The sequence below is a fragment of the Penicillium maclennaniae genome (genome assembly GCF_028827695.1).
Source record: "Penicillium maclennaniae strain IBT 15551 chromosome Unknown utg000001l:1.0-3280838.0:1.0-3283122.0, whole genome shotgun sequence".
Lineage (NCBI taxonomy): Eukaryota > Fungi > Ascomycota > Eurotiomycetes > Eurotiales > Aspergillaceae > Penicillium > Penicillium maclennaniae.
In genome coordinates this window covers 2,704,632-2,727,140 of record NW_026623213.1, presented here as the reverse complement: position 1 = coordinate 2,727,140, position 22,509 = coordinate 2,704,632, and the positions used below count along the sequence as shown (strand labels likewise).

General features: G+C 50.6%; 10 protein-coding genes across 10 annotated transcripts; 4 read left to right on the top strand and 6 right to left on the bottom strand.

Annotated features, from left to right (window-relative positions):
• Nucleotides 1-1,372: 1,372 nt before the first annotated feature.
• N7477_001040 (putative Golgi traffic protein SFT2) lies at nt 1,373-2,937 on the top strand (the record flags this gene model as incomplete). The annotated part of the gene is made up of 4 exons (XM_056962703.1): nt 1,373-1,604; nt 1,795-1,915; nt 2,024-2,354; nt 2,785-2,937. 4 exons carry the CDS (start codon nt 1,373-1,375, stop codon nt 2,935-2,937), a joined length of 837 nt encoding a protein of 278 aa, XP_056827706.1.
• Nucleotides 2,938-3,319: 382 nt separating this feature from the next.
• On the bottom strand, nt 3,320-5,719 carry N7477_001039 (tRNA ligase; the record flags this gene model as incomplete). The annotated part of the gene is made up of 1 exon (XM_056962702.1): nt 3,320-5,719. The coding sequence occupies one exon, from the start codon at nt 5,717-5,719 to the stop codon at nt 3,320-3,322; it is 2,400 nt and encodes a 799-aa protein (XP_056827705.1).
• Nucleotides 5,720-6,080: 361 nt separating this feature from the next.
• Nucleotides 6,081-6,740, top strand: N7477_001038 (ankyrin repeat protein; the record flags this gene model as incomplete). The annotated part of the gene is made up of 1 exon (XM_056962701.1): nt 6,081-6,740. One exon carries the CDS (start codon nt 6,081-6,083, stop codon nt 6,738-6,740), a length of 660 nt encoding a protein of 219 aa, XP_056827704.1.
• A 461-nt stretch (nt 6,741-7,201) lies between these two features.
• On the top strand, nt 7,202-8,023 carry N7477_001037 (vacuolar protein sorting family 37 protein; the record flags this gene model as incomplete). Its single annotated transcript, XM_056962700.1, has 1 exon — nt 7,202-8,023. The coding sequence occupies one exon, from the start codon at nt 7,202-7,204 to the stop codon at nt 8,021-8,023; it is 822 nt and encodes a 273-aa protein (XP_056827703.1).
• Nucleotides 8,024-8,576: 553 nt separating this feature from the next.
• N7477_001036 (ferritin-like domain-containing protein) lies at nt 8,577-9,787 on the bottom strand (the record flags this gene model as incomplete). Its single annotated transcript, XM_056962699.1, has 2 exons — nt 8,577-8,849; nt 8,906-9,787. 2 exons carry the CDS (start codon nt 9,785-9,787, stop codon nt 8,577-8,579), a joined length of 1,155 nt encoding a protein of 384 aa, XP_056827702.1.
• Nucleotides 9,788-11,607: 1,820 nt separating this feature from the next.
• On the bottom strand, nt 11,608-12,549 carry N7477_001035 (putative plasma membrane ammonium transporter (Ato3); the record flags this gene model as incomplete). The annotated part of the gene is made up of 4 exons (XM_056962698.1): nt 11,608-11,951; nt 12,005-12,233; nt 12,257-12,473; nt 12,509-12,549. The coding sequence occupies 4 exons, from the start codon at nt 12,547-12,549 to the stop codon at nt 11,608-11,610; spliced, it is 831 nt and encodes a 276-aa protein (XP_056827701.1).
• Nucleotides 12,550-15,383: 2,834 nt separating this feature from the next.
• Nucleotides 15,384-17,424, top strand: N7477_001034 (flavin monoamine oxidase family protein; the record flags this gene model as incomplete). The annotated part of the gene is made up of 4 exons (XM_056962697.1): nt 15,384-15,622; nt 15,720-15,981; nt 16,028-16,259; nt 16,310-17,424. The coding sequence occupies 4 exons, from the start codon at nt 15,384-15,386 to the stop codon at nt 17,422-17,424; spliced, it is 1,848 nt and encodes a 615-aa protein (XP_056827700.1).
• Nucleotides 17,425-17,630: 206 nt separating this feature from the next.
• On the bottom strand, nt 17,631-18,505 carry N7477_001033 (SDR family oxidoreductase; the record flags this gene model as incomplete). Its single annotated transcript, XM_056962696.1, has 2 exons — nt 17,631-18,241; nt 18,292-18,505. The coding sequence occupies 2 exons, from the start codon at nt 18,503-18,505 to the stop codon at nt 17,631-17,633; spliced, it is 825 nt and encodes a 274-aa protein (XP_056827699.1).
• Nucleotides 18,506-18,907: 402 nt separating this feature from the next.
• Nucleotides 18,908-20,019, bottom strand: N7477_001032 (aldo/keto reductase; the record flags this gene model as incomplete). The annotated part of the gene is made up of 4 exons (XM_056962695.1): nt 18,908-19,106; nt 19,157-19,488; nt 19,545-19,806; nt 19,880-20,019. 4 exons carry the CDS (start codon nt 20,017-20,019, stop codon nt 18,908-18,910), a joined length of 933 nt encoding a protein of 310 aa, XP_056827698.1.
• A 277-nt stretch (nt 20,020-20,296) lies between these two features.
• Nucleotides 20,297-21,811, bottom strand: N7477_001031 (flavin monoamine oxidase family protein; the record flags this gene model as incomplete). The annotated part of the gene is made up of 3 exons (XM_056962694.1): nt 20,297-21,054; nt 21,108-21,420; nt 21,485-21,811. The coding sequence occupies 3 exons, from the start codon at nt 21,809-21,811 to the stop codon at nt 20,297-20,299; spliced, it is 1,398 nt and encodes a 465-aa protein (XP_056827697.1).
• Nucleotides 21,812-22,509: the final 698 nt, after the last annotated feature.

Genomic DNA, 22,509 nt, shown 5'->3' with positions numbered 1-22,509 from the left:
CGCCCGACTGTCGGATAATTAGACATCGTTGTACGGGTGGTGGCAGTCGACTGAACCGATCAGATAGTCCAGATGCATTTCTGCACAGTATAGTGATTTCGATCGCCACAGGGTGCGCACCGGCCAGGCTGGAAAGTTTGAGGGAGATCGACCACTATGACTCGTGAAGGTGTGTGGGGAGGGGGGGGAGAGATTGTGGCGCGAAGTGTACCTCCATCAACTATAACAATATTCGCGGAAAGTCCGTGTTGGGAAATGCCATATGTAGCTGCTCCGTTAGCAGCTCTAGTGTGTATGCTTTTCAATAGCTAGTGAAACTAGTGGTTTACAAATGGGATAGTGATATAGATAGCTAAGACCAAAAACCACATCCTAAACAGAGAGAGAGATGTATAGTAAGATGGTCCGTGTGTTTGACCCGCTCCGGGTTTAGCTTCCTCCTCTCCAACATCACCACCACCACCTCCAACGACACAGGTATGTGAGGACACTCTTACCCTGAGACCTGAGCTCGGTCCGAGTTCCATCATCTGACACCTCTCATTCTCCTCAGTCTCGCCGATCCGGGTTGCTCGCATCGGTAGCTTCACGCCATCTCGTCATCCTTCCCCCCCCCCCTCTTTGGACTTTCTACCCTCGACAGATAGCGCAGCGCTTGCCGGTCCAATCATCGCCCTGCTGACCGCGATCGTCCTCCGACCCCTCCTCATTGTTGGATCGTGTTTCGAAGGTTCAACGTTCCCTCCTCTGCTTGGCGATCCGGCGCGTCCGTTGACGTACGCTTCGATCCGCTGCTGCCGCGTCGGAGACATCCTTCTTTCGGTCCCCGCTCCAATATTGTTGCCGGAATAGTCCTGCAGATCCCGTGGACTGGCGCGTCCTCCGACCAGAGACAGGCAGCAACCTTGCAATTCAGTTTTGATCGGGTGAATCATTTTACAAGGTTTCGATCGACTCGCGCCATTATCAACAGCCTCCTCAGACCCTCCAATCCGGGTTCGTATTGGAAACCAGCCGAAGGTCGTAGGGCTCAACCATCATCGTAGCCTGTGCGCTCGAGAACATAGCCCCAAATTCGTGAGCAAAAGCCAAATTCGCGTACGGCCTGGGCGTCATCTGCTCATCCGTTAGCTCGATCTGGTATCCACTTCCAGCCAATCCTCTGGAAATCAGTACATCATCCGGCGCAGATCATCTGCACTCCATCGTGCATAGTCCCTGCAGACGTTTCTCGGTTTCGTCTTCCCAGCCCACGGGCCTTACCTGCAGACGCGGCCGTGCACCGTCTTCCTCTTTCTTACACCTCTCAATCGGGAAATATCCAGATCTTACAGACCGAGAACTCGGAGATTAGGACAATAGGGCTGAAGTCATGGCCAATAACTCCTTCCGGGATTCGGTCAACTCGTTGGGCTGGTCGCGCAGAGACCCGGATCTTCCCGTGCGCACCAATGCCTCCCAGGACACTTCGGTCTTTTCGCGACTGCAGTCGTTGAATCCATTCGGTCAAGGTGGTTATGTCCAGCTCCCTACCCATAACGAAGGGCCCGGTGCTCCACTACCGGCACCAAATAGACAACAAGAAGAAGAGGGTTTCTTTGCCTGTAAGTTTATCCTCACGATCACTCGTGACCCCCAATCCCATGATCGTCTCGTCCAGATCGACGCCTGATCCAGGTGACGAGTGTGCGAGTTCCTGCGCCGGGAAGGATTTCTCAACGACCACGCTTGTCTACGGGGTTTCCAATCCGACAGGTGTAGATTTCAGCCGACGCTAACGCCAAGTTATTGTAGTAAGTCGATGGGATCGGATGCTCATTTTCGCTGCCTGTAATCTGGGCGCCGCCGTCTGCTTCCTGATCTGCTTCTTCCTATTTCCCGTTTTAACGCTCAAGCCTCGAAAATTCGCGGTTCTGTAAGTTGCCTCCCCTCCACCTACCTTTGCCTGCATCCAGCGGCCTCGTCCCCCACCCATTCAACCATTCTTCTGAGCTCTAAGCTCGACCCGGGCTGGATCGGCCAGTCATATCTCACACTGGCATGATCCTGGTCATGAGCGGGCGTTTTGCTCAGGCATGTGCGAGTTCGCAATCGACTCACTTGCATCTCATTCGCCAGCACCGCAACTATGTCCTGCGCCTCATGCCAAGAACTTCGCAAAACAAGATCTCCAGGATATTTCCATGCTAATACTTCTACCTAGCTGGTCCGTCGGATCCGTTCTGTTCCTAATATCATGGGCGGTTCTCATGGGACCGTGGTCGTACGCTAAGCATCTGATCTCGGGATCACGGCTCCCCTTCACGGCCGCCTATTTCGGCTCGATCGGGCTGACACTCTACTTCGCCATCGGGGTACGTATTTCATTTCTTTGTCGATCATCTTCTAGTTCCCCATCCCGACCCCAATACCCACGCCCCCTAACCCCTTTTGTACCGTCGCACATCTCAAGACGTGTCGCACGGCGCAACCTCGGGGAAAGAGGGAATCTTGCATCTCCTACTCTATCTCGCAGTACGGCGTGACACGCTCGTCACGCCCTACAAATCCAAAGATTCCCCAGGATGGAAGGCACTGCTATCTTGATATCACCCTGTACTCATCGGCCTTGTGTAACCGGGCACGAGCGAAACCCTGCAATACGTCAACGTTCAACGTTGACCCTCCCCGGGTCCAACACAACAAGTCCTGAGCGATGCATTGCCATGTCCCTGCCTTGATTTTCCTTTCCATATTCTTGAGCCTCGTTTCGGTGCACCTGGATTCTTATGCTAACTGACACAGCGCCAAAACCTCTTCCTCACCCTCATCTCCTCCATCTGCCAACTCGTCGCTCTGGTGTGGTACCTCGTTAGCTACTTCCCAATGGGCAGCACCGGCTTGCAATACGTGGGCCGCTTTGGAGTGAACCGTGTTTCTGCTTGGGTTTCCGGTTGATTTTGTACCCCCAACTGACGCAGGTGGAAGGCATCTGATATCAAGCGTTGGGGGGTGATATGAGCTAGACAATGTCTCGTATTCTGGCATCAGCAATATTACGTCTGGATTTGTTATCCTTGTACATGTCATGTCTATAGATTGAGACTCGGATAATGAGTAGATAATCCCATACTTCAACCCACAAGTATCTTGCAGTGCAAAAAACGCCATCTCTATATCCAACTTTTAGACTTCCACCTAAAGATGCACCCATGCGTGTACGGATATTTCTCTAAAGATATCTACCTCGTAACAAATAGGTATCAAAAAGCATGACCTCGCGTCAATAATCGACCACATCAACTCTCACTAAAAAATCAATACTTTCCACGACTCATAGTCATCCCGACCACCCCATCAACAACCAAAACCCCACTAACCTCCATCTCATGGATCCCAGTACTCTCACCACTCCCCCCTCAACCCACCTCGCCAACAAATCATTACTCTCCTTCGGCTTAACATCTGCGCTCGCCGTACCAACAGTAATATGCGGAATATCGTTCGCATAAGATAACTCCTCTTCCCCCTCACTCGACAAGATCCGTACCACGAAAGTCATGATCCTATCGTCCCAGAGTAATCGTTCCAGACGAACACGCGCAGAGCCGAGACTGGGTGGATTAGCAACGGGGTCTTCGACGGGGTTATTCGTCAGAGAGTCGATGTAAGCGTTTGTATAGCGGGACCAAATGGTGGGATGGGACTGGGCTGATGCGCGATGGATGAGTGTTACGTGGAAGGATGGCTGGATGCGGCGAGATTTGAGGAGGTGGGTGTATAATTTTGAGGTCTCCGGTGAAGTATTGGAGAACAGGCTGTTGAGGGTTGAGGTGATGGGGTGTGCTGGGACAGAGATAGAGATGTATTCGAGTTTGCGGGCGAGAACGGCTGGGGCCAGATTTGTTGAACCTGTCTTCTTGGGCTTGGAGTAGCCTGCGGATAAATCCTTTTGAACCTCGTAGTCGTTCAATGCGGCGGAGATGGAGGCGTCGAGGGCGTCATGGCTAGGAATTTCGGGAACGAGGAGAGGGTAGGCGTCGTGGAGGGCGTGCACGATTGCTTCGAGATTTTCGCGCGAGGAGGCGCAGACGTCCAGGTCGATTACGAGGTCGAAGTTTTCGTCTGGGTCACGGTGAATGTCGATGCCTTCAAAGCGGGAGAGGAAGCCATTCATGATTCCGATGGTTTCTTCGGGGTTGTTGGTGCCGGCTCGGATGGTCTGGTGGTTGTTTCCTCGGTCGAGCACTCGCTTTCGGGTCACTTCTTTGATGGCAGGGAGGAGTTCGGCCTTGGGCTCGTGGACATAATGAAGAGCCACGAATTGGGCGTCTTTGATCACCGGGAAGATGTCTTCCATAAGCTGTTTGCGCTCGCGACGCTGATGATTGTTTCGGTCTGCGATGACAACGGGGTACTCTGACATCGCGTTGGTGATCTCGAAGGCGAACTTCTTTGGCTTGTTCTTCTGCTTGGGGATGTTGTCATTCTGAATGTGTCCCCATCCAAAGAGATGTACCAAGGCTAGGGCTACTGTGGTCTTACCACAACCCAGCGAGGCGATGGGAGCAAGAACAACGTTCTTGGTTGTATCCTTGCCACCCTTCTTACCTTCAGCTTCCATGGCAATAATTTCGGATCCCTTGAGTCCCCGCTCCTGCAAAAAAGCTTCACGCAGAGCGATGATACCATGATTATGGGTGTACTGGTTAGCAAGGTTGGGATCCCTGATGAACTGCCTGCGCGCAAACTGGAGATATTCTTCGGTGATCTTCTCATGCTTCTTGATTCTGGGAAGCCGTCCTGAGATAACGGCCTTGGTGCATTCACGCCATTGGCGGTACATCAAGTAGGGCTCCTCAAACTTGTACTTGAAAAACCAGTCCTGATAGGGCCCACCATTTTCACTCAGCTGGCATCGAATCACGAAACCTTCAGTCTCTCGGCCGTCCCAAGTTCCTGTTTCAGCACAAGCTTCGAGGAAACTCTTGACGGATTCAATGTCATCTCGCATCTCGTACTTGGCTTTCTTGAAGCCCCATTCATCTGCGAACTCATGCACTCGCTCACCGGACATTGTGGCAAACGTGGGGAGGTTGTAGTTGAGACCATGAATATAGATACCAGAAGCAGCCTCATCGTAGGCAAGAACGTGCTCCTCAAATGTGTCGTCACAGAGCTCTCCGACAGCAGTTACGTTCATTTCACGCAATCTACGGGCAAGGTCTTTCGAGGACTTGCCAACAGAAGCAACATGGCGTTCAACCCACTTCTCACCAGCCTGGGCGTGGCTGAGATTGGTATCAGGACGAACACCCGTGGAGTGTTTGCTGCAAACAAGCAATTTGTCGTCTTCCATACCAGCGATGAAAATAATGCATCCATTCTCCTTCACGCTCATCTCATAGGGCCCCTTGGTGTTCTGCTCAATGTTCCTCCATTTTGTATTGTTGGTCTCGTCGATGTTGAAGAATTTGTCGTAGCCGCGCACTGCGATCTCGGGCTGACCATCCTTGCGCCTGGTAGTGAAAAGTCCACGGGCGTATGTGGGGAGATCCTTGCTCTTGTAGTCCCAGTCGTTGAACTTCCATGAGTCCACGGTCACATTATTGGTGCCTGCAATATTGAAAGTGGTCTTCTTGCAGGTGTAGGTTCGCTTCTTTGCGCCTTTGTCCTGCTTCCGAGCTGCCTCCAATGTGGCAAGGAGCTGCCCGACCTCGCCGGGATCCTGCACAGGCATAATTCTCGTTTTTGAAGGGACGATCGGTGGGAGCGGAAATCGATAGTGGGATGGAGGGGGAAGGTGGGGTGGAGGTGAAAGGAAGGGAATACTGAGATCACAGCGTATCCAATCGCGCAGCTACCTTGTCCCTTAAGAAGCTGCAAGAAAACTCCAGTGTGTCACTTGGCGCAAGGTTGAAAATTACAAAAGAGTCATCGAAAGTGTGTCACAGGCTGCGGGGAGCCAAAAAGGTTAGGCGGACACAGCCTTATCGTATCGCCATTTTTTCCCCGCCGCAAATCTCCATCTCCAACTCAATTCAAAGAGTCAACATTCCAACTCATTTTTATTTTGTATCAACTGTGACTCAGACACTATCATGACCCAACCAAACCCTTACCTCTTAGCTTGCGACAATCCGTCGGCACTCCTGGAGCTTCTGAGCGCGAACCCCTCCATCGCTTCCTGCCAGGACGAGTCCGGCTATTCTCTTCTTCACGCCGCCGCATCCTACGGCCATACCGACCTCCTCCGTGCCCTAGTCAAAGACTACAACGTCGATATCAATCTTCTCGATGAAGACGGTGAGACCTGCCTCTTCGTGACCGAGGACGCCAAGGTTGCCCGGTGTCTGGTGGAGGAGCTTGGAGTGGACTATAAGAGAATGAACTTTGAAGGGCTCAAGGCCCACGAGAAGCTAGAGGCCGAGGATGAATTCCCTCAGGTCAGCGCATATCTGCGAGAGGTGCTCGGAGAGCCTGCTCCAGCCTCAACAGATTCGCCCGTTGGCCCGTTGAACCCCCCGGGGCCGATCCCCGCCAACCTTAAGGTCAATATTGGCACAATGTCAGAGCAGGAGGCGAGCGCTGGCGAGTCAACAGTCAATCCCGAGTTCAAGCGTCGCATCGACGAGCTGGCGGCTCGTGATGACTTCCACAGTGAGGCTACGCAGGCTCAGTTACGGGAGCTAGTGATGGAAGCCATCTCAGGGTCCCAGATCGAGACGGCGGACCGTGAGTCGCGCAGGCGAATTGATTAATAGGAGACGGTGTAAATTTTCACTTCTTCACTGGGATCCTCGAGTCTCTCAACACGCTGGCTCAATCGTCTGAGACCATTTACGCGATTTCGTGGGCCTATCAGCCACATACCTCGCGGTCCTTCGGCGTAACAGCCCATCGGCACTTAGCTTGCGAGGCTTTTGATCCCAAGCCATGTCTACCAGATATCCTCGCGTCGCCAGTTACGGCCTCGTATTCCAGTCTGATAGTGCGTCAACTTGGACGACCTGCCCTCAGCAACCGTGCTGCTGCTCTATAATCAAATAACGAAACGAATGGGCAATTCAAAAGTTCATATGACTAGTACTATTTCCTATTCCCATGTCAGACCGTAGAAACTATTGCTCTTATCGGAACTTCCTGATATCGGGCCGCCAAGCTCCCGCTGCTTTCCCGCATCTCCAACTTTCCTAACGTACAAACCCCACACCACCACACCATGTCTCAATCCGCCTCGCCCTTTCCTACACAGCCATCATTCTACTCGACGCCTCCGATGTCCCACTCGGCCCTTAATGCTGATACGCCACCCCCACCACCTCCGAAACCGAACAGCCATGATGCGAGCCGCGGAGGCACCCCCCAGAATACCTCGATGCCACCGCAACCAGCCAGCTATCAGCCAGATGCCCAGGCCTGTTACCAGAGCCAACCAATACCTCTACCGGCACCCCCATCAATCGAAGAAGGTTGGGTTCCAGAAATTGTCAAGGACAAGTCGTGCGCATTCCAACCCCAAACCCAACGCAGGCCCCAACCAGCTAACAACCCCAGAACAATCGATCTTCAATCAATTCTCAAAGACCCAAGCCTCATAGTCGCCCTCGCAAATCAACATCCCTCCCTCACATCTCGTCAAGAATACCTCGACACCCTAATACAAACGAACAAAGACCTCGTAATCCGCCTCCTAGAAACGCAGTCCCACGTCGCGGAGCTACGCGCCTCAACCGAGAAAATGCTTCTCACACATCAGTCCTTAGAGGTCTCATGGCGCAAAAAACAAACCGAGATGGACACGGCGCTGGCCCCGTGGTCGCCTAAAGCTTTATACCAGCGCCTGAGCGCCGCGATCGCGGAGCAGGAGGCTGTATGTCATGCGGTGGAGGAGAGTTTCCTTGATGAGGATCATCATGGTCGGGCGACGGAGAAGGAAATTACAGACTGGGTCAGAAGGGTGCGGAATGAGGCTTCGAAGCTTGCGTCTAGGAAAGAGGCGAAGGCGAGGTGGGATGAGGGGAGGGTTGGGGGATGGCGTTGAGTCGGACGTAGCGTGCCACTGACTTGTAATGATAATACGCCGTCTCCGACTTTATGACTTGGTCATTGCCTGTATATACTTGGCCTTTGGAAGTGAATGAGTTGTCGCTTTGGGGAAAAGAGAAGCCGGGGCCAACTACCTTTGTCTTTTCTTGCTACTACCTGAGGCTGCATTACAGGGGTATGCCCGGTGCACGTTATTCCTAGACCCAGGGGAAGCCACTGAAAGATAAAGAAAAGTACAAGACTAGCTTCACCCAACTCGCACATTGTACATGATTCCGGGCCTCGCTGCTATGCCCCCTTCCATAAAACCCTTCACCTTCGAGGCCATTTTGAACGGCTTCAGTCGGTATCAACAATGCGTGAATTTGCAGTAATGAAGCCGATTTAGCTTGAGGATTTTTACCCAGCAAGAGATGAAGAAAGAAAAACTCATTTGACTATGCTCGAATTCGACAAAATATTGTACTAGAAGAGAATTACATTATAATAACAGTTGATGTGTGACGGACCCTGTCATGTCGGGGCTTCGGCCAGAAGACACTCTTGGATTACTGCAAGAAAGCAGCAAAGGCAACCATAGCTCCGAAGACACCGGCGAGACCACTCACACTCTTTCCACTTGCACCGTTGAAGACGGGAGTGGACGAGGCAGAAGCGGACGAAGAGGCCATGCTACCCGAAGACATCGAGGGCATGCCAGTCTTGGAGGCAGTAGGCATAGGCATGGACATCGACGACCAGCTGGACATGGAGGCCTTGGGGCCGGGTCCGCTACCAGTGCACTTCGAGCCCATTCCCATGGGTCCATTGGGCTCACCAACCTAGTTGAAGTTTAGTATTTGGTATTTCGAAAAGTCTTGAATGTCTTGAGACTTACCTCAACGATAGCGGGGCCGGCGACGATGTTGTCATCCGTAGCCTGCTGGTGTCCCTTGGTCAAGACGACGTAGCTTTGGCCAGCGATACCTTCGGGAACAGTGACGCTGAACTTGCCAGCACCAGTGGACTCAAGGGGAGCCCAGATTGGTCCGGTGACGGTGATGAAAGCGGCATAGATATCCGAAGTATCCTTGGACATGCCACCGGCAACCATCAGGTCGACCTTGGAGCCGGTCATGACGGGAGCCATGGAGGGCATAGTCAAGGCGGGGAAGGCCTTGACTGGCAGCTTGCCATTGCTCTCGGGGCAAGAGGCAATGAACTGCGAGGCGAGGGTATAGACCTCGTCGAAGTCGAGCGGGTCGTCGAAGGCCTGGGCGGCGGGGGCCTCGCCCAGGGCCGCACGCAAGTAGGCGCTGTGACGGGCCTCAGTGGTCAAGATGCTGCCAGCGGCAGTGAGGTAAGTCTTGTCCATGATGCTGGCGGCCGCACCAAGGTAAGCACTGACACCCACTCCTTCCAGGATACTTCCAAGGGCAAGGAAAGACTTGACATCTGTGGAAGGGAAAGTGTAGGTGCAAGCATCGACGGGCTTTGCACCGGCGGCCTTCAGAGCCTTGGTCAAGAACTGGACGTGCTGCTGCTCGTCACTGGCCGTCTCCTTGAGGTTGGCGTAGAAAGGGTCCTGCATGCCGGCCTTCTGGAAGTCGCTTTGAGTATAGTTCTTGAGACCCTCCTGATAGAAAGCAGCTTCGAGGTGCTCCAGGGTCAAAGCATAGTTGAGGACATCGGCATCGGTAATTTGGGCGCGCTCAGCGAGAGGAGTAGCATGAGCAAGGCCCATAGCCGCGCCGGCAATAGCTACAGATGAGAACTTCATTTTAGAGAATGACTTGAGTGAGAGAATCAACGTACAGTGACATTGGGAAGGGAGCAATACACCAGGTACTTTATACTCCTGGCCACGCCCAGCAAAAGGAGCAAACCTACAGTCCTCTACGGTCCCTGATCTCGGAAGGGTACCTGGATTTACCCAAGGAACTCTAAGACTCCCCTCCTCCATACTCCACATGAAGTATATGATCTGCAATTGCAGCATGTGCTCGACCCAAACCTACCGTCGATCTTCCTTGCAAATAATGCGACAGGATCAGTGGCTACACGATGATAATCTCCGAAACTGTCCGAATAAGTCTAATATCAGGGTTCAACAGGCAATATACCCCACCCGTGCTCCAGAATGGAGTCAATACTGGGAAGATCGCAAGTTTGTGACTGGTGCGATGAATGAGGTTCATCCGGTTTAAAAGACACCGACAACAACAAAGTCCAAGCTCGTGTGGAGTCGATTTTGGGCCCCCACCTTCACCAATCGGAGCAATTTATATACGGCAAAGTACGAGCGATAACGAGAACGAGCGCGAGCGAATTTATAAAAACTTACTTTACCTGTTGTCTCCTTCTTCTCTTCCCTCTTAGCAGGGGCCCTTCGAGATAAAACGATCCACAGTGACCAGAAAGGATCCTCAATGCGCGAATTTGGAAATTGTCCGAAAGACGGCGCCCCAGCTCTAGAGCTTACCCATTCCTCTCCATCGAGTACCCTGCTCCTCATCAGATAAGAGCGAGCTTTGACGCGACTACCACACTCTAAGAGCATATTTCCGACCATCCCGACCATTGACAATTAATGATTTTTGGCATAAGGTCACGATGTGCTCATCGCGATGATTCAACCAACTTAGTGTATTCATGCCTATGCGGACCTTCCTCTTGAAGGTGATGGGCTTTGAAGGCGGCCTTCAAGCGCCTAGGAACAGCGAGGATGTCTAACCTGATACGCTTCCTATTACCTGGAATCCCCTAGACATCTCGCTTAAAGTGACTTTACTCCCTCGCTCTCCAACGAGGCGAACAAGAGGGAATAACAAAAAACACATTCGCTCCTTGTCTCCCTTAGTGGCATTCCACCACCTCTTGCTCAAGCTTTCACTTTTCGATGGCTGAGTTTTGAACTGGGAGCAGGAAAACACATCTCGTTATAGCTTGATCCTTGCTCACTTAGACCGTCGGAGACTGTCATTCAAGTACTGTAACAACTGACAGCTATTTCTCGTAGTCCAAGAATGGAGAGTCTGTCAAAACGTAACTGTTTGGGAGGAGAGATTTGGCTAAGGCGCTAATTTAATTAAGCGCCTCGATTGCGGGGATTTACATGCAAAAATGATGACATCGAGATTATATTTTGGTAACGAAATATTAATGACAGAAGGCAGGTCTTTTCAACACAGCAGGCAGAACTATGAAACCATTACTAAAGAAACGCACTTGTTTCGAAGCCTTCTTAGAGAACACGGTTGAGAGTGCACTGCGCATTCAGGTCTAGGTTGAGAAGACCAATCTGTGAATTGTCAGTCATTTGAGCTCGACGAATGGTTCAATAGCATCCGGAGTATGACAGTGCAAGTGTCGCTTAGTCACGTTTAGGTCTAATGATATCACGGGGGAGTGTATGTATCGTTATAGTAGCTTCTTTACGAATTAAAACGGGCGTTGGGCTTGGGATGCCATATGATTCTCGCATTCTGGTGACTTTTATTGTTCACTATTGACCTTTATCAGGTTGATCACGAATACTGGATCACCTTCTGCTTTCTCGTATTCCTGAACCAATTGCCCCTAGTAATACTTGTCTCTAGTTCACTGTGTCTCCACCTCCCGTCTCCTCGCCTTTTGAGACTTCCCAAGGACAACAGTACTCAAATCACCCACAGGGAGCGATATGGGGAAATCAACAGCATCAAGAATCTGAGCGATGAAGATATGCCAGATCGGCAAACACAAAGCAAAATTGAATGCGCCAGCCGCCGTCTGAAGCCTAGCAGCTTGAATAGCATTGCCCAGCGCAGCTTGGAAGAAAGTAGCAGCCGTCAGAGAGAACGTGATGACAAGGAGGAACAAGGCCAGGAAAAGGCAAACGTTAGTTCGAATGGAGCAAACGAGATAGACGGAGGTTATGACGGCAAGGATCACGAAATACAATCCTATTAACCCCATTGTCAGTTACAGGTTGTTTCAAGTAAAATTGAATACGTACCAACAGTGGCACTATACTCAGCCGTGGTCATCCCTTCCAATGAGTTTCCCGTTGGCGAGTAGTTGGTTCCAACAGCGAAGAAGGGCATCATGCTTGTACCCTGAACGATCCAGAAAGTCCCATAGGTGAAGAAAAGAGCACAGGTAAAGGTATTCCCAATGATCCATTCGCCCACTGCTCCAAAGATCTGGACAATTCCTCCAAAGAAAATATATACCGGTCTAAGATTCTATGACTTAGCACTGTCCTCACTCTAGTCACCGTATGGAACTCACAAGATCGCACCACCCTGGCCACCAGCCCCCGCCACCCCATCGTCAACATCGCCGCAGGTGTCGCAGCAAGCAAGAACCCCATTAACGAAATTGGCGTCGGGTTACCGAAGGTACGTCGCAAATTACCCGCAGTCGGGATCCTAGGACTCAAATAGAGCTTCTCGAATTCATCGCGTGACATAGGGAGCAGAACACTCTCCCCGTCTGGATGCGCCGTAGCATGTCGGACGTAGAAGCATTCTGCTTTTCGCCAATGTTATCGTCAGACATGATGGGAAAGGTTTATATGAGATTGAAAGTAAAATTGAGAAACAATTATCAACAGGTAGCCGCAAATGGCCTAGAGAAATTTCCAAATTTCAAGGGACGATCAATTCCACTCGGGGATCTTATATTCTTCGCGCTCCTCTGATTTTACACTCCACCCCAACTCACCTAAACTCGAGAGCCAGAACTCTTCAAGCCCAATGTCGCAAGCTAAACCCATTTAAGCCATCGGAGAAACTCCAGGCCCAACAAAACATCCCACTCTCAAGCTCCGAAAGTCCCATCGATCCGGATCCAAGCCAGGGATCATTTGCATCGAGTGCATTCGGCCGCCTTGATTCGTGGGTTGAACATACCTGCCTCGGCAGACAAGCGGTTCAGGCAAGCGTTATGCGGAGAGAGTGCGGGGGATAGACAGTCATAGCCCCTAAATGGGTTCGTTCCCGCGAAATCCGGGGGAAAACCGAGGCATTGTCGGGACTTTAGACTCGGCTACATACTTGTTTTTTTTCGCCTTTATGCAAATCCGGGGAGTAAGATATAAGATGGATTGCACTTCCCGGAATTTGGTTAGTTGGTGGCGTGGGTGTAGGTTTTGTTGAAAGCTTGCTCTACTTTTTTGCCTGGTTTGCGTCTGGGGAAGTCTCCGTCTTGGGCAGCTTTGAGTATCCTCGTGGCAAAAGGGGTCCACTATTGCCCCTATTCTTGAGACGGGAGGTATTTTGCGTAGCTCTTGCAGATCTGGGAAGCTGTGAAAATGTCATGACGTTGGAATGGTGATCACTCCGGGCCCGACAGCCTAACTATGGGCGATTCGTTTTCTTTCTCTCGCTATTAACAGAATGCAGGGGTCCGGAGACATGGAGGTACCGGGGTAACTCCGGTCGACCCATACACGATGTGCATATAGATGACGCGGTACCCCGCGCTCGATCAGTCACCTTCCCTTTTCGTACTGCGGCTCGTCTCTTCTTGCCAGTGATTTGGAGGGTACATTCTTGTGTAAGGCTGTGAATAGCGACCACTAGGGTCAATCACATGAGCGACCTTACTATAGCAGGTCGTCACTGAGGAATCTAGATTATGGTGGATCTAGCGCTTCGCGCACAGAGGGTCTTCATCAAAACACCCCCTTCTGGACCGTGCATGGGGCAATCTGATCGCTTACTCCATGCTTTCCTGGGCTGATTGTCCTATTCTACTCCAGTTGGCTTTGTGCTGTTTGATTAGATCGGACGGTCACTGTATCGCAATCTACGGCTGCTCCTAGAAATGACGTATTTTCAGTACGGATTGCATCTTTTGAGGTCTTTTTCGAATGGAGCATGGATCGCAGCGTTTCCTGTTACCTTCTGTGCATCATAACTTCTCTGTCAAAATCTCCAATCGTGAGGTCCAGTAGTTAGCTGTTCGTCGCTTGCGATCCCTGAAATATGACTTGTTTCGTCAGAAGTTCCTCAATGCGATGGGGGATGTGTCTACATTTCATCTTCCCCTAGGTCAAGCACCCTCTTGAATCACGCGTACTGATGTATAGGCTCATCCTACCCTTCAATTCTGCGTCTTGCTGGCACCTTTGTTGCCTTATTTTACATAGGTCTTCGCCACTTTCCCATGGCAATTCAACATCAGCAAGGTTGATCCAAGCAGAGGCAAAGGGAGAAGCCGTGGCCCGATTTGGGCCGTTCAGCTCGTTACTCAAATTCAGAATAATCCAGTGACAATTCGGCCGTTCTCAGAACCATTCTTTCGGGACGGGGCCGATTATTATTATGCGTGAAACCTGTAGAATGAAGCGTTAGCATAGGAAATATCTCAAACGAGAAAGAAAGCCAATGTGACAAAGAGTATTCACCACGTGTTCAAGGAAATACAGAAATGCATTGTTCATTGCACTACTGCATTACAATGCCTCTGACATAAGCTTTGGTGTTTCAAAACAGTTTGTTGATGGAAAGAGGCGCGGAAGTATCCCCGTACCCGGGCCCTTCAGAACTCGCGAATTGAGACCCTGATAAGCGTGCCAAGACCTGTTGCCGAGCCGTGTTGCATTCGCTTCAACAAGTGCTGCAGTTGTTGATAAGGTACTCTTGCCTACCGTAATCCCGATTTGACTAAACAAGAACATTGGGTGAATCTCCCACCTGAAGACCTCCTTACCCCAGACATCTCACACCGCTTCAATTGTTGACAGATATGATGACGATTCTTTACACACTCCAAGCAAATACTTACCTTACATTCTTGACGCATTCTTGGATTCTTTAGATCTCTGCACATATTCCCCTTGGGGCATCTACGTGTTTGCCAAGCCAGCCTCCGATCGCCGCCTAATACTAGATCGGAAGCACGATGCCATGCTCGATAATCGCTATAAGCATAGCCTCAGCCCCTCACTAGTTGTTGATAAGATAGGTACCTACCTCAGTAGCTGCGATAACGACTTTTTCGGCTGCTTAAGCGAATCCTACGCATGAATCGTCTGCATCTCGGCCGGCGGAGTCAATATTTGGAGAAGTGCGCCCTTCGAGTGTCATTGCAGCTTTACGTAAAGATTAAGTCTGAGTCTTTCATTTATCTTCTCGGATTGAACGGCATTTCCGAGCACATCTCGACGGTCAATATGATTCTCGTCTATCTTGATAAGGATAGATGCGACAATGCACCCAGGTCTCAACGCGGAGGTTAAACCAAGTACGTTATCAGACATTGACGTTGCAATTGAGTCAGCATGCATGGCTCAATTAAAATATATAAAATGATCGGTGTCAACATGTTTCCTGATTCACCAAACAACCCTCTAGCAACTTCTCCAGGCTTTCCTTGCCAGAACAGCGATGAAGGCCTTTCGGCATATCCTCCTTGGATTGGGAATGTCAGGGCTCGGTTTGGCTAGTGCTGTGCAACGAGGTGATGAAGTGATACGGATTCACTCGCCTGGAGATGTGACGGCTGACTCGCTGCACAACATCCATGTGGAGTTCCTCGACAGCTCCTTTGAAGGTCCTTTACAACTCGTTTACGGTGAATGCGAAATGCAGAACTCATGGCAGATGCACCATGAGATTGGAACCACGTTTGTCAAGCGTCAAGCTCACCCAGAACGAATTGTCTGGGTGACCCCTCCTGGATGCTCCTCACGCACTCTGTCTCCATGCATTTTCTGGTTCCAGTCTCCTGGGCCGGTCTTCGCCCATCAGTGTATCATCGCCTATGCTCAAGCGTCAAAGTATTGCAGATGTGGCAGACACAATGGGACCGTGGTTCGACGGGATTGCCTACATGAAGTCCAAGAAAGAGAGCGAGGCATTCGTCTCCAAAGCCAAGAATACCTCTGTCGCCATTGTTGGAGGTGGCATGTCCGGACTCATGACGAGCCACCTGCTGTCATCCGTCGGCATTCACGATTGGCACATCTACGAGTCATCCGAGCGCGTTGGCGGCCGCATTCGCACAAAATACCTGAATAACACTCGTCCAGACCAGTATCAGTACCAGGAAATGGGCCCCATGCGATTCCCCCGTCAGCATCACCTATGCTGACACCAACGAGACTCTTGAGATCATGGATCACCGAATGGTTTTCCAGCTTGCCGGCGTCTTGAACGAAATGAACGCTGACAAGCCGGATCTCCAAGTCAACTTCATTCCCTGGATCCAGAACGGCCCCAATCTCCCTGCCGATTCGGGAGGCGTTCGTCTGCCCGACGGTCGTATCCCCTCAGCTGCCCAAGTAGCAGCCAATGCCTCCTTGACTACGCAGCACCATCATCAAACGCATCGGCTGTCACTGCTGCGGAAGCTGCTTATGCCAATTACACTAAGCTGGATGACAAGGCTACGATTCGCGAGATCGCAACCAACATGTACCAGGCACACAAGAAAGCTGTTGAAGACGGCATGTTTCATTGGTCAGAGGCCGGATATATGCGCTATGCCCTAGGCTATAACGCCAACATCACCGACTACGCCGCCGGGACAACAGACTTCCCAATCTGGGGAGATTTCTACGATGATGTTTATTTCGCTGCAACTAAATGGCGTACCATCGACAAGGGCCTCGAGTCTCTCCCTCAAGCTTTCTACCCTCACGTCGAAGATAAGCTTACCCTCAACCGCACCGTGGCAGGACTAGCCTACAACGAATCAACCGGCAAAGTCGCCGTAACCTGGCGCGACGACCCTCTGCAAATGGTGCCCGAAAAGTCCAGAGAATACGATTATGCTGTCGTCGCAGCCCCCTTTAGCAAAGTTCGTCTCTGGGAAATGCCTCGGTACTCATCCCTTCTCAGCCGAGCAATCTCATCCCTAAATTACGACCCCGCCTGCAAGATGGCCCTCCTCTATGAAACTCGCTTCTGGGAACACATGGAAGAGCCCATCTTCGGTGGCTGTGGCTCCGTGGACATTCCCGGCATCGGCAGCGTCTGCTACCCATCGTACAACATGAATGGCACTGGTCCAGGTGTCATTCTCGCCTCTTATATTTCCGGCACAGAAGCTCGCTCCGCCGTTGCTTTGAACGCCGAGGAGCACGTAGCCCTCGTCCAACGCGCGATGGTTGAGGTACACGGCGAGATCGCCGCTGAACAGTTCACGGGCATCTACGACCGCCAATGCTGGGAAACTGATCGTCACCAGAATGGTGCTTGGTGCGATCCACTGGTTGGACAGCAGGAGCTTTATCTGCCTGCTTATTACCAGACTGAGTTCAAGACTATCTTCATTGGCGAGCATACTAGCTATACCCATGCATGGATTTTCTCGGCTCTGGATTCAGCAGTTCGCGGTTCGACGCAGTTGCTGCTTGATCTTGGGCTAGTGGATGAGGCGAAGTCTATCGTTGAGACTTGGATGGGAAGATGGATCAAGCTGTGATCTTTTTGGTCATTTTCGAACTTCATGGGTGAGATGAGAAGCACGAGTCTTTTTTTGTTATTACTGTATTTGGCATACCAGAGCTCGCATAGTCACGATCATGAATTTATGTTTTACAGCAAATGGAGTCTCGTAAGATTTGCCTCTTTCAACGTCATATCGTTTTGAAATTGTATTATCGGGACAAGTATCTCCAGAGATCTTGATCAAGGAATAACTTCCTCTCCCTTCCAATCCCAGCATCGTCCCCTCCCACCTTTGACTCCTGGTTCCATCTCCACCAGAAACTTCAACAACCTCTCCGCTGAATCAGCTGGCTCAAGCATTTCCCTCCCCTTCCAAAACTCCTTCGTAAAATCAGTCTTCACAGTCCCAGGATGCAAGGCCACAGTAAGGGCCCTCTCCGCACATCTACTCCTCAAATACAAATCAAAAGTCTTCACAATCTGATACACACCCGCTTTACTCGCGCGGTAGGAATACCATCCGCCGGAGTTATTATCAGATATTGAGCCGACGCGCGCCGCCATCATGGCATAAATTGCGTGTGATGGGAGTTTTAGCAACCCGTCTGAATTGGCCCCCGAGACTGGAAATGCAGCCGATGATTTAGTGGGAAGGAATGGCGCAAGATGTTTCATGAGTAATAGTGGACCAAGAGCGTTAACTTGGAAACTGTCCAGCGCATTCGCTGCGTCAATTTGAGATGGTGATTTCTCAACGTGCAATACACCAGGTACTGTCAGGGCGAGACGGAGTGGTGTATCTGGTAACTCCCGTCGTATCGTCTCTGCCATGGACGAAATGGTGGATTCATCTAGGAGTCTTTTGTTAGCTGCGACAAATTCAGTTAGGAGAATGATCTACCTTTCACATCTACCTTCAGTATGTGTAGCCTTTTTTCTGCGCTCGAGTGTAATCCCTTGGTTGAGAGGAGCTGGTCTCGAACTTGGTCACAATTCTTGCGCGCTGTGGCCACGACGGGGAGGGTCGTTCGTGCCAAGAGCTGCTGTGCGAACGCGAAGCCTATGCCTCGTGAGGCGGGGGTGACTAGAGCAAATCCTTGCGAGGCTGCACCCATTGTCGTTTCGGCCGCGGTGTGCGGTTGGGGGATCGTCAATAATTTGAGGTTCCCCAAGCTCCCTTGTCAAGCTCGATCGTGACGTCATACGCTCAGTATCGGAATGCCGATAATCTGTGCCTTGCTTGCTTCTTGAATCTCATTCTGCAAATCTCTCTATAAATCTCTGTAATTGTCTCTAAATGCAATCAAAAAAAAAAAAACAGGAAAGGCCAGATGACTTGGTCTAATCGACCTTGTGCCAGGAATCAGAGTAACCACGGTACCCAAAACCTAGGCCTATCCTCAAATCTAATCGATGCGTCTGTTTCTCAAAAGCAAGTAATCAAAAGTAAATAATCAAAATTGAAAGAAGAATACTTTTCAAATAATGCTGGGCAACAACTCCTGAAATCACCCATCCTACTTATCTTCACAACCATCGAAAAAGTCCCTCCCAAATTCCCCACTACTATCATTGAACCGAATCTTCTTGTTAAGCTTCCGAATACTCTCCATATCCTTTTCACTCAACTTGAAGTCACTCTCTAGATTCGCCTTGATCCGCGACGGCGTCTTGGACTTCGGAAGCACTGAATGACCCTGGGTAATCCCCCCCACGCTAAACAATGATCAGCACAAATCCAGCGAAGACTTTGAATAGCATCATACTTACCAAGAGCAGTTTGGGCAGCGTTTTTCCCATACTGCTTTCCAATTTCCGCTAAAAGCGGCTCGTCAATTAATTTGCCCGCCACCCCTTTGTCTCCGTAGAACGAGTTCTGGTTTCCAAAGGGCGAGTAGTGCGTGACGTGGATTCCTTTCTCTCTGTGCCATGCAGTGAAGGCCTCTTGTTGGAGCCAGGGGTGACATTCCATTTGGTGCACTGCTGGCATGACGGATACTTCTTTGACTAGCCGCTCCATTTCGGACTTGGAGCAGTTGGATACGCCGATGGCTTTGGTTTTGCCTGTTTTGAGAAGCTTCTCCATTGCTTTGTAGGTCTGTGCATGAGAAATCAGTGACTGTAGATTGGGGGAATGGGAGGGGTGGAGCGTACGTCAACGATGTCGATATTTTCGAGAATATAGTTCTCGCCCTTTTTGGGGAACAGCTCTTCGCCGCGTTTCCAGGCAACTGGCCAGTGGATTAGAAATAGGTCGACATATTCAAGGCCTAGGTCGGTGAGGGATTGTTGGAGAGCGCCGGCCACGTCGTCGGGGTGGTGCTTGTTATTCCATAGTTTTGTGGTCACAAAAAGTTCCTTGCGGGGGACGCCGCATTTGGCAATTGCTTTTCCAACTGCTTCTTCGGTGAGATAGCTAAAACAGTACAGGTAACATATCAGAACTCCGGCATTGTATGGCTGGCTTGATGTTGAGGCTGATCACTCACACTCTGGCCGTGTCGATGTGACGGTAGCCAGCTTTGATTGCTTCTCCTACAGCAGCCTCCTGTGATTCCGCATCTTGCCAGGTACCAAAACCAATGGCTGGGATCTCGGCACCAGTATTGAGCTTGAATTTGGTATGCATTCTGGGTCTGACGAGCTAGCTTTGTTGGGTCGGCTTTTGCTGGCAGGTACACTTCGCTGGAGGCATTCTTGGGGGGAAACCTCACACTTTTAAAAGTAGGGCGAGCTAAATACGTCAGATTGATATATGTGCTCTCGGTCTTTTACTGCTAGCTTCCATGGGTCACTACAGTATTTGGTGCCAGTGACGTCGAGATGAGGTCGCAGGCCGCAAACATGAGAAGCCCCCAATGCTTTCATTTAGATGAATCCGAAACGGTATACAAACGTCATGGCTACTAGGTCTGACCAGAGGAGCTTCTGGATAAGGCTTGCACGACTTCGGCACCTCCTCGTTGTCCCGATCGCACAGCACCTTCCATGTAGCCTCGCCACACATTGGCAGTCTCAGTGCCAACAAAATGAATATTCTCAAATGAGGTTGCCAGCTCAGTTCCCACAGATGTCAGCACTCCAGGGGCCATGACCGGACATGGGGCTCCGAGGAAGAAAGCTTGTTTGGCCCATTCCATCTCCAATGTATTGGTCGGCTCAGGCACATGGTCAACAAACATTTCAAAGCTGTGTCTAAATTGCGCCCAAGCCTCATGATGACGAGCGGCCCGAGATAGCTTCGACCATTGCCTTCCTAGGTCTCCGACTATGAAGCAGGTTATCGACCATTGGTCGTCAGCCGGAATGCTGGTATCTCGTGTGAAGCTAGCGGGCCCCATTTCAGAATCAATTACGCCGGAGAATCCAGCGTCACGCCACCAAGGCTCATCAAATACGAACACCATCTTGCTGTAATATCCCATGGCTGTATTGTTTCCGAGTGCCGTCTTCTTCTCGGGTAGGGGTGGGTTGAACTTGATGGAAGGGTATAACGTGGTTGGAATAGACACGATCACTTTCCGACAGTGGAAATCCAATCCAGCTTCTGTTGAGACTGTACAGAGATCGCCTTGGGACTGGTCAATCGAGATGACCGGGTTCCGGAAGAACACAGTGTTATGGTCGAGCTCCTTGGCCATGTTTTGTGAAATGGTTTGGTTGCCTTGTAGAGGTTAGTCTATGAACCGATTCAGAGGTTCCACAATTTGCATTCACCGTCTCTGTTGCGCAAGTATTGGCCTCCATTCTTCTTATCTGAAAGTAAATTGTCGATGCCAGTACCACATTTGAAATAGTGCAGCATGTACAAAGCGCTCACTTCACTACTCTCCACACCAAGAAGAGCAGAGCAGATCAAGTCGGCAAAGCCAGCGACATCCTCAGTCTCAGCTCGAGTCACACAAAATTCTCTGAATGTAAGTTGATCAATCTCTTCGGCACCTGGAGAGTTAGAAGGATCGCTTAAGTCAACAAGCGATGACTCTGTTCGAAATACCTCAAGCAAGTTTTCGAATATTGGAGATGCGATCTAGATGGTTCAATTAGGCCTTCAAATCCAGTACAAGATGGTGTCCTCAAGTTGGCGCGCTTACCGGTTCTTGGCCATAGGGTACTTTGACAACAGAGCCATCGGCGGATTCGAGGACGGTATCCCCATGATCTCGCTGGACCTCGCCTTCAATACCGTATTTCTGGAATAGTCTGTACATCTCGCTTTGATTTGTGTCGTTGATCCAGGCGGCACCTAAGTCATTGAATCCCTTCTCGCAGGATTGGACGGTGAACGTCTTTCCTCCAACTCGGTTGGTCGCCTCCAGGACGCAGACACTGAGGCCCGCAGCTTTAACACAAAGGGCTGCTTGGAGGCCACTGAGGCCTGCCCCGACCACCACGACATCATATACTTTCTTGATAGTCATATCGTGTTCCAAGGCGGGACCCTTGTTTCTCGGCGACGCATAGATCAGTGTGTCGCACAAATTGAAACAATATGATCAAAACGAGATCGATTCGATTGAATCTCAGAGTTACAATACGACGGCTTTCATGAGCCTTTGTGTAAAGCTAGCGAAGTGAGGTTGCGTTGGAGAAAGAACGGGTGACTGGAGGGGTCACTGCGGGGTACCCAGGTATGGAACAGCCAAGAGAAGCTGTGCAGGTATTACAGTCAGATTTGAGCCATTTGAAGATCTCAACAATGATTGTTTGCAGCCATTAAGAAGTACTGTCTATCTCAAGAGGATGGCCTCGGTTCTTCATGTTTCCAAAGTGGAGTAAGAGCTAGTGTTTGACGCGCAGACAAACTGCGTGACGGGACGAACGCGGTCACCGTAGCTCCGTTTATATTCTGCGCTCCACCCACAAATTTTTTTCCTTCTCCCGTACATGTGAGCTCCCGTCCAGGAGCTGGGAGCTCCCATTTTTCTTTCTCAATTTTTCCTTGGGATTATGAGTAGATCTGCTCCTTCTCATGATCTTTGAATTGGTCTTCATAGGACACTCAAACACTTTGATGATGGTGTTCGTCCGTTGACCAAATTTTTTTTCTCTTTTTTTCAAAAGGTAAGAACAAACTTTGGGCTCGCCCACCTCCCTCCTTCTCCCCTTTGAATGATGA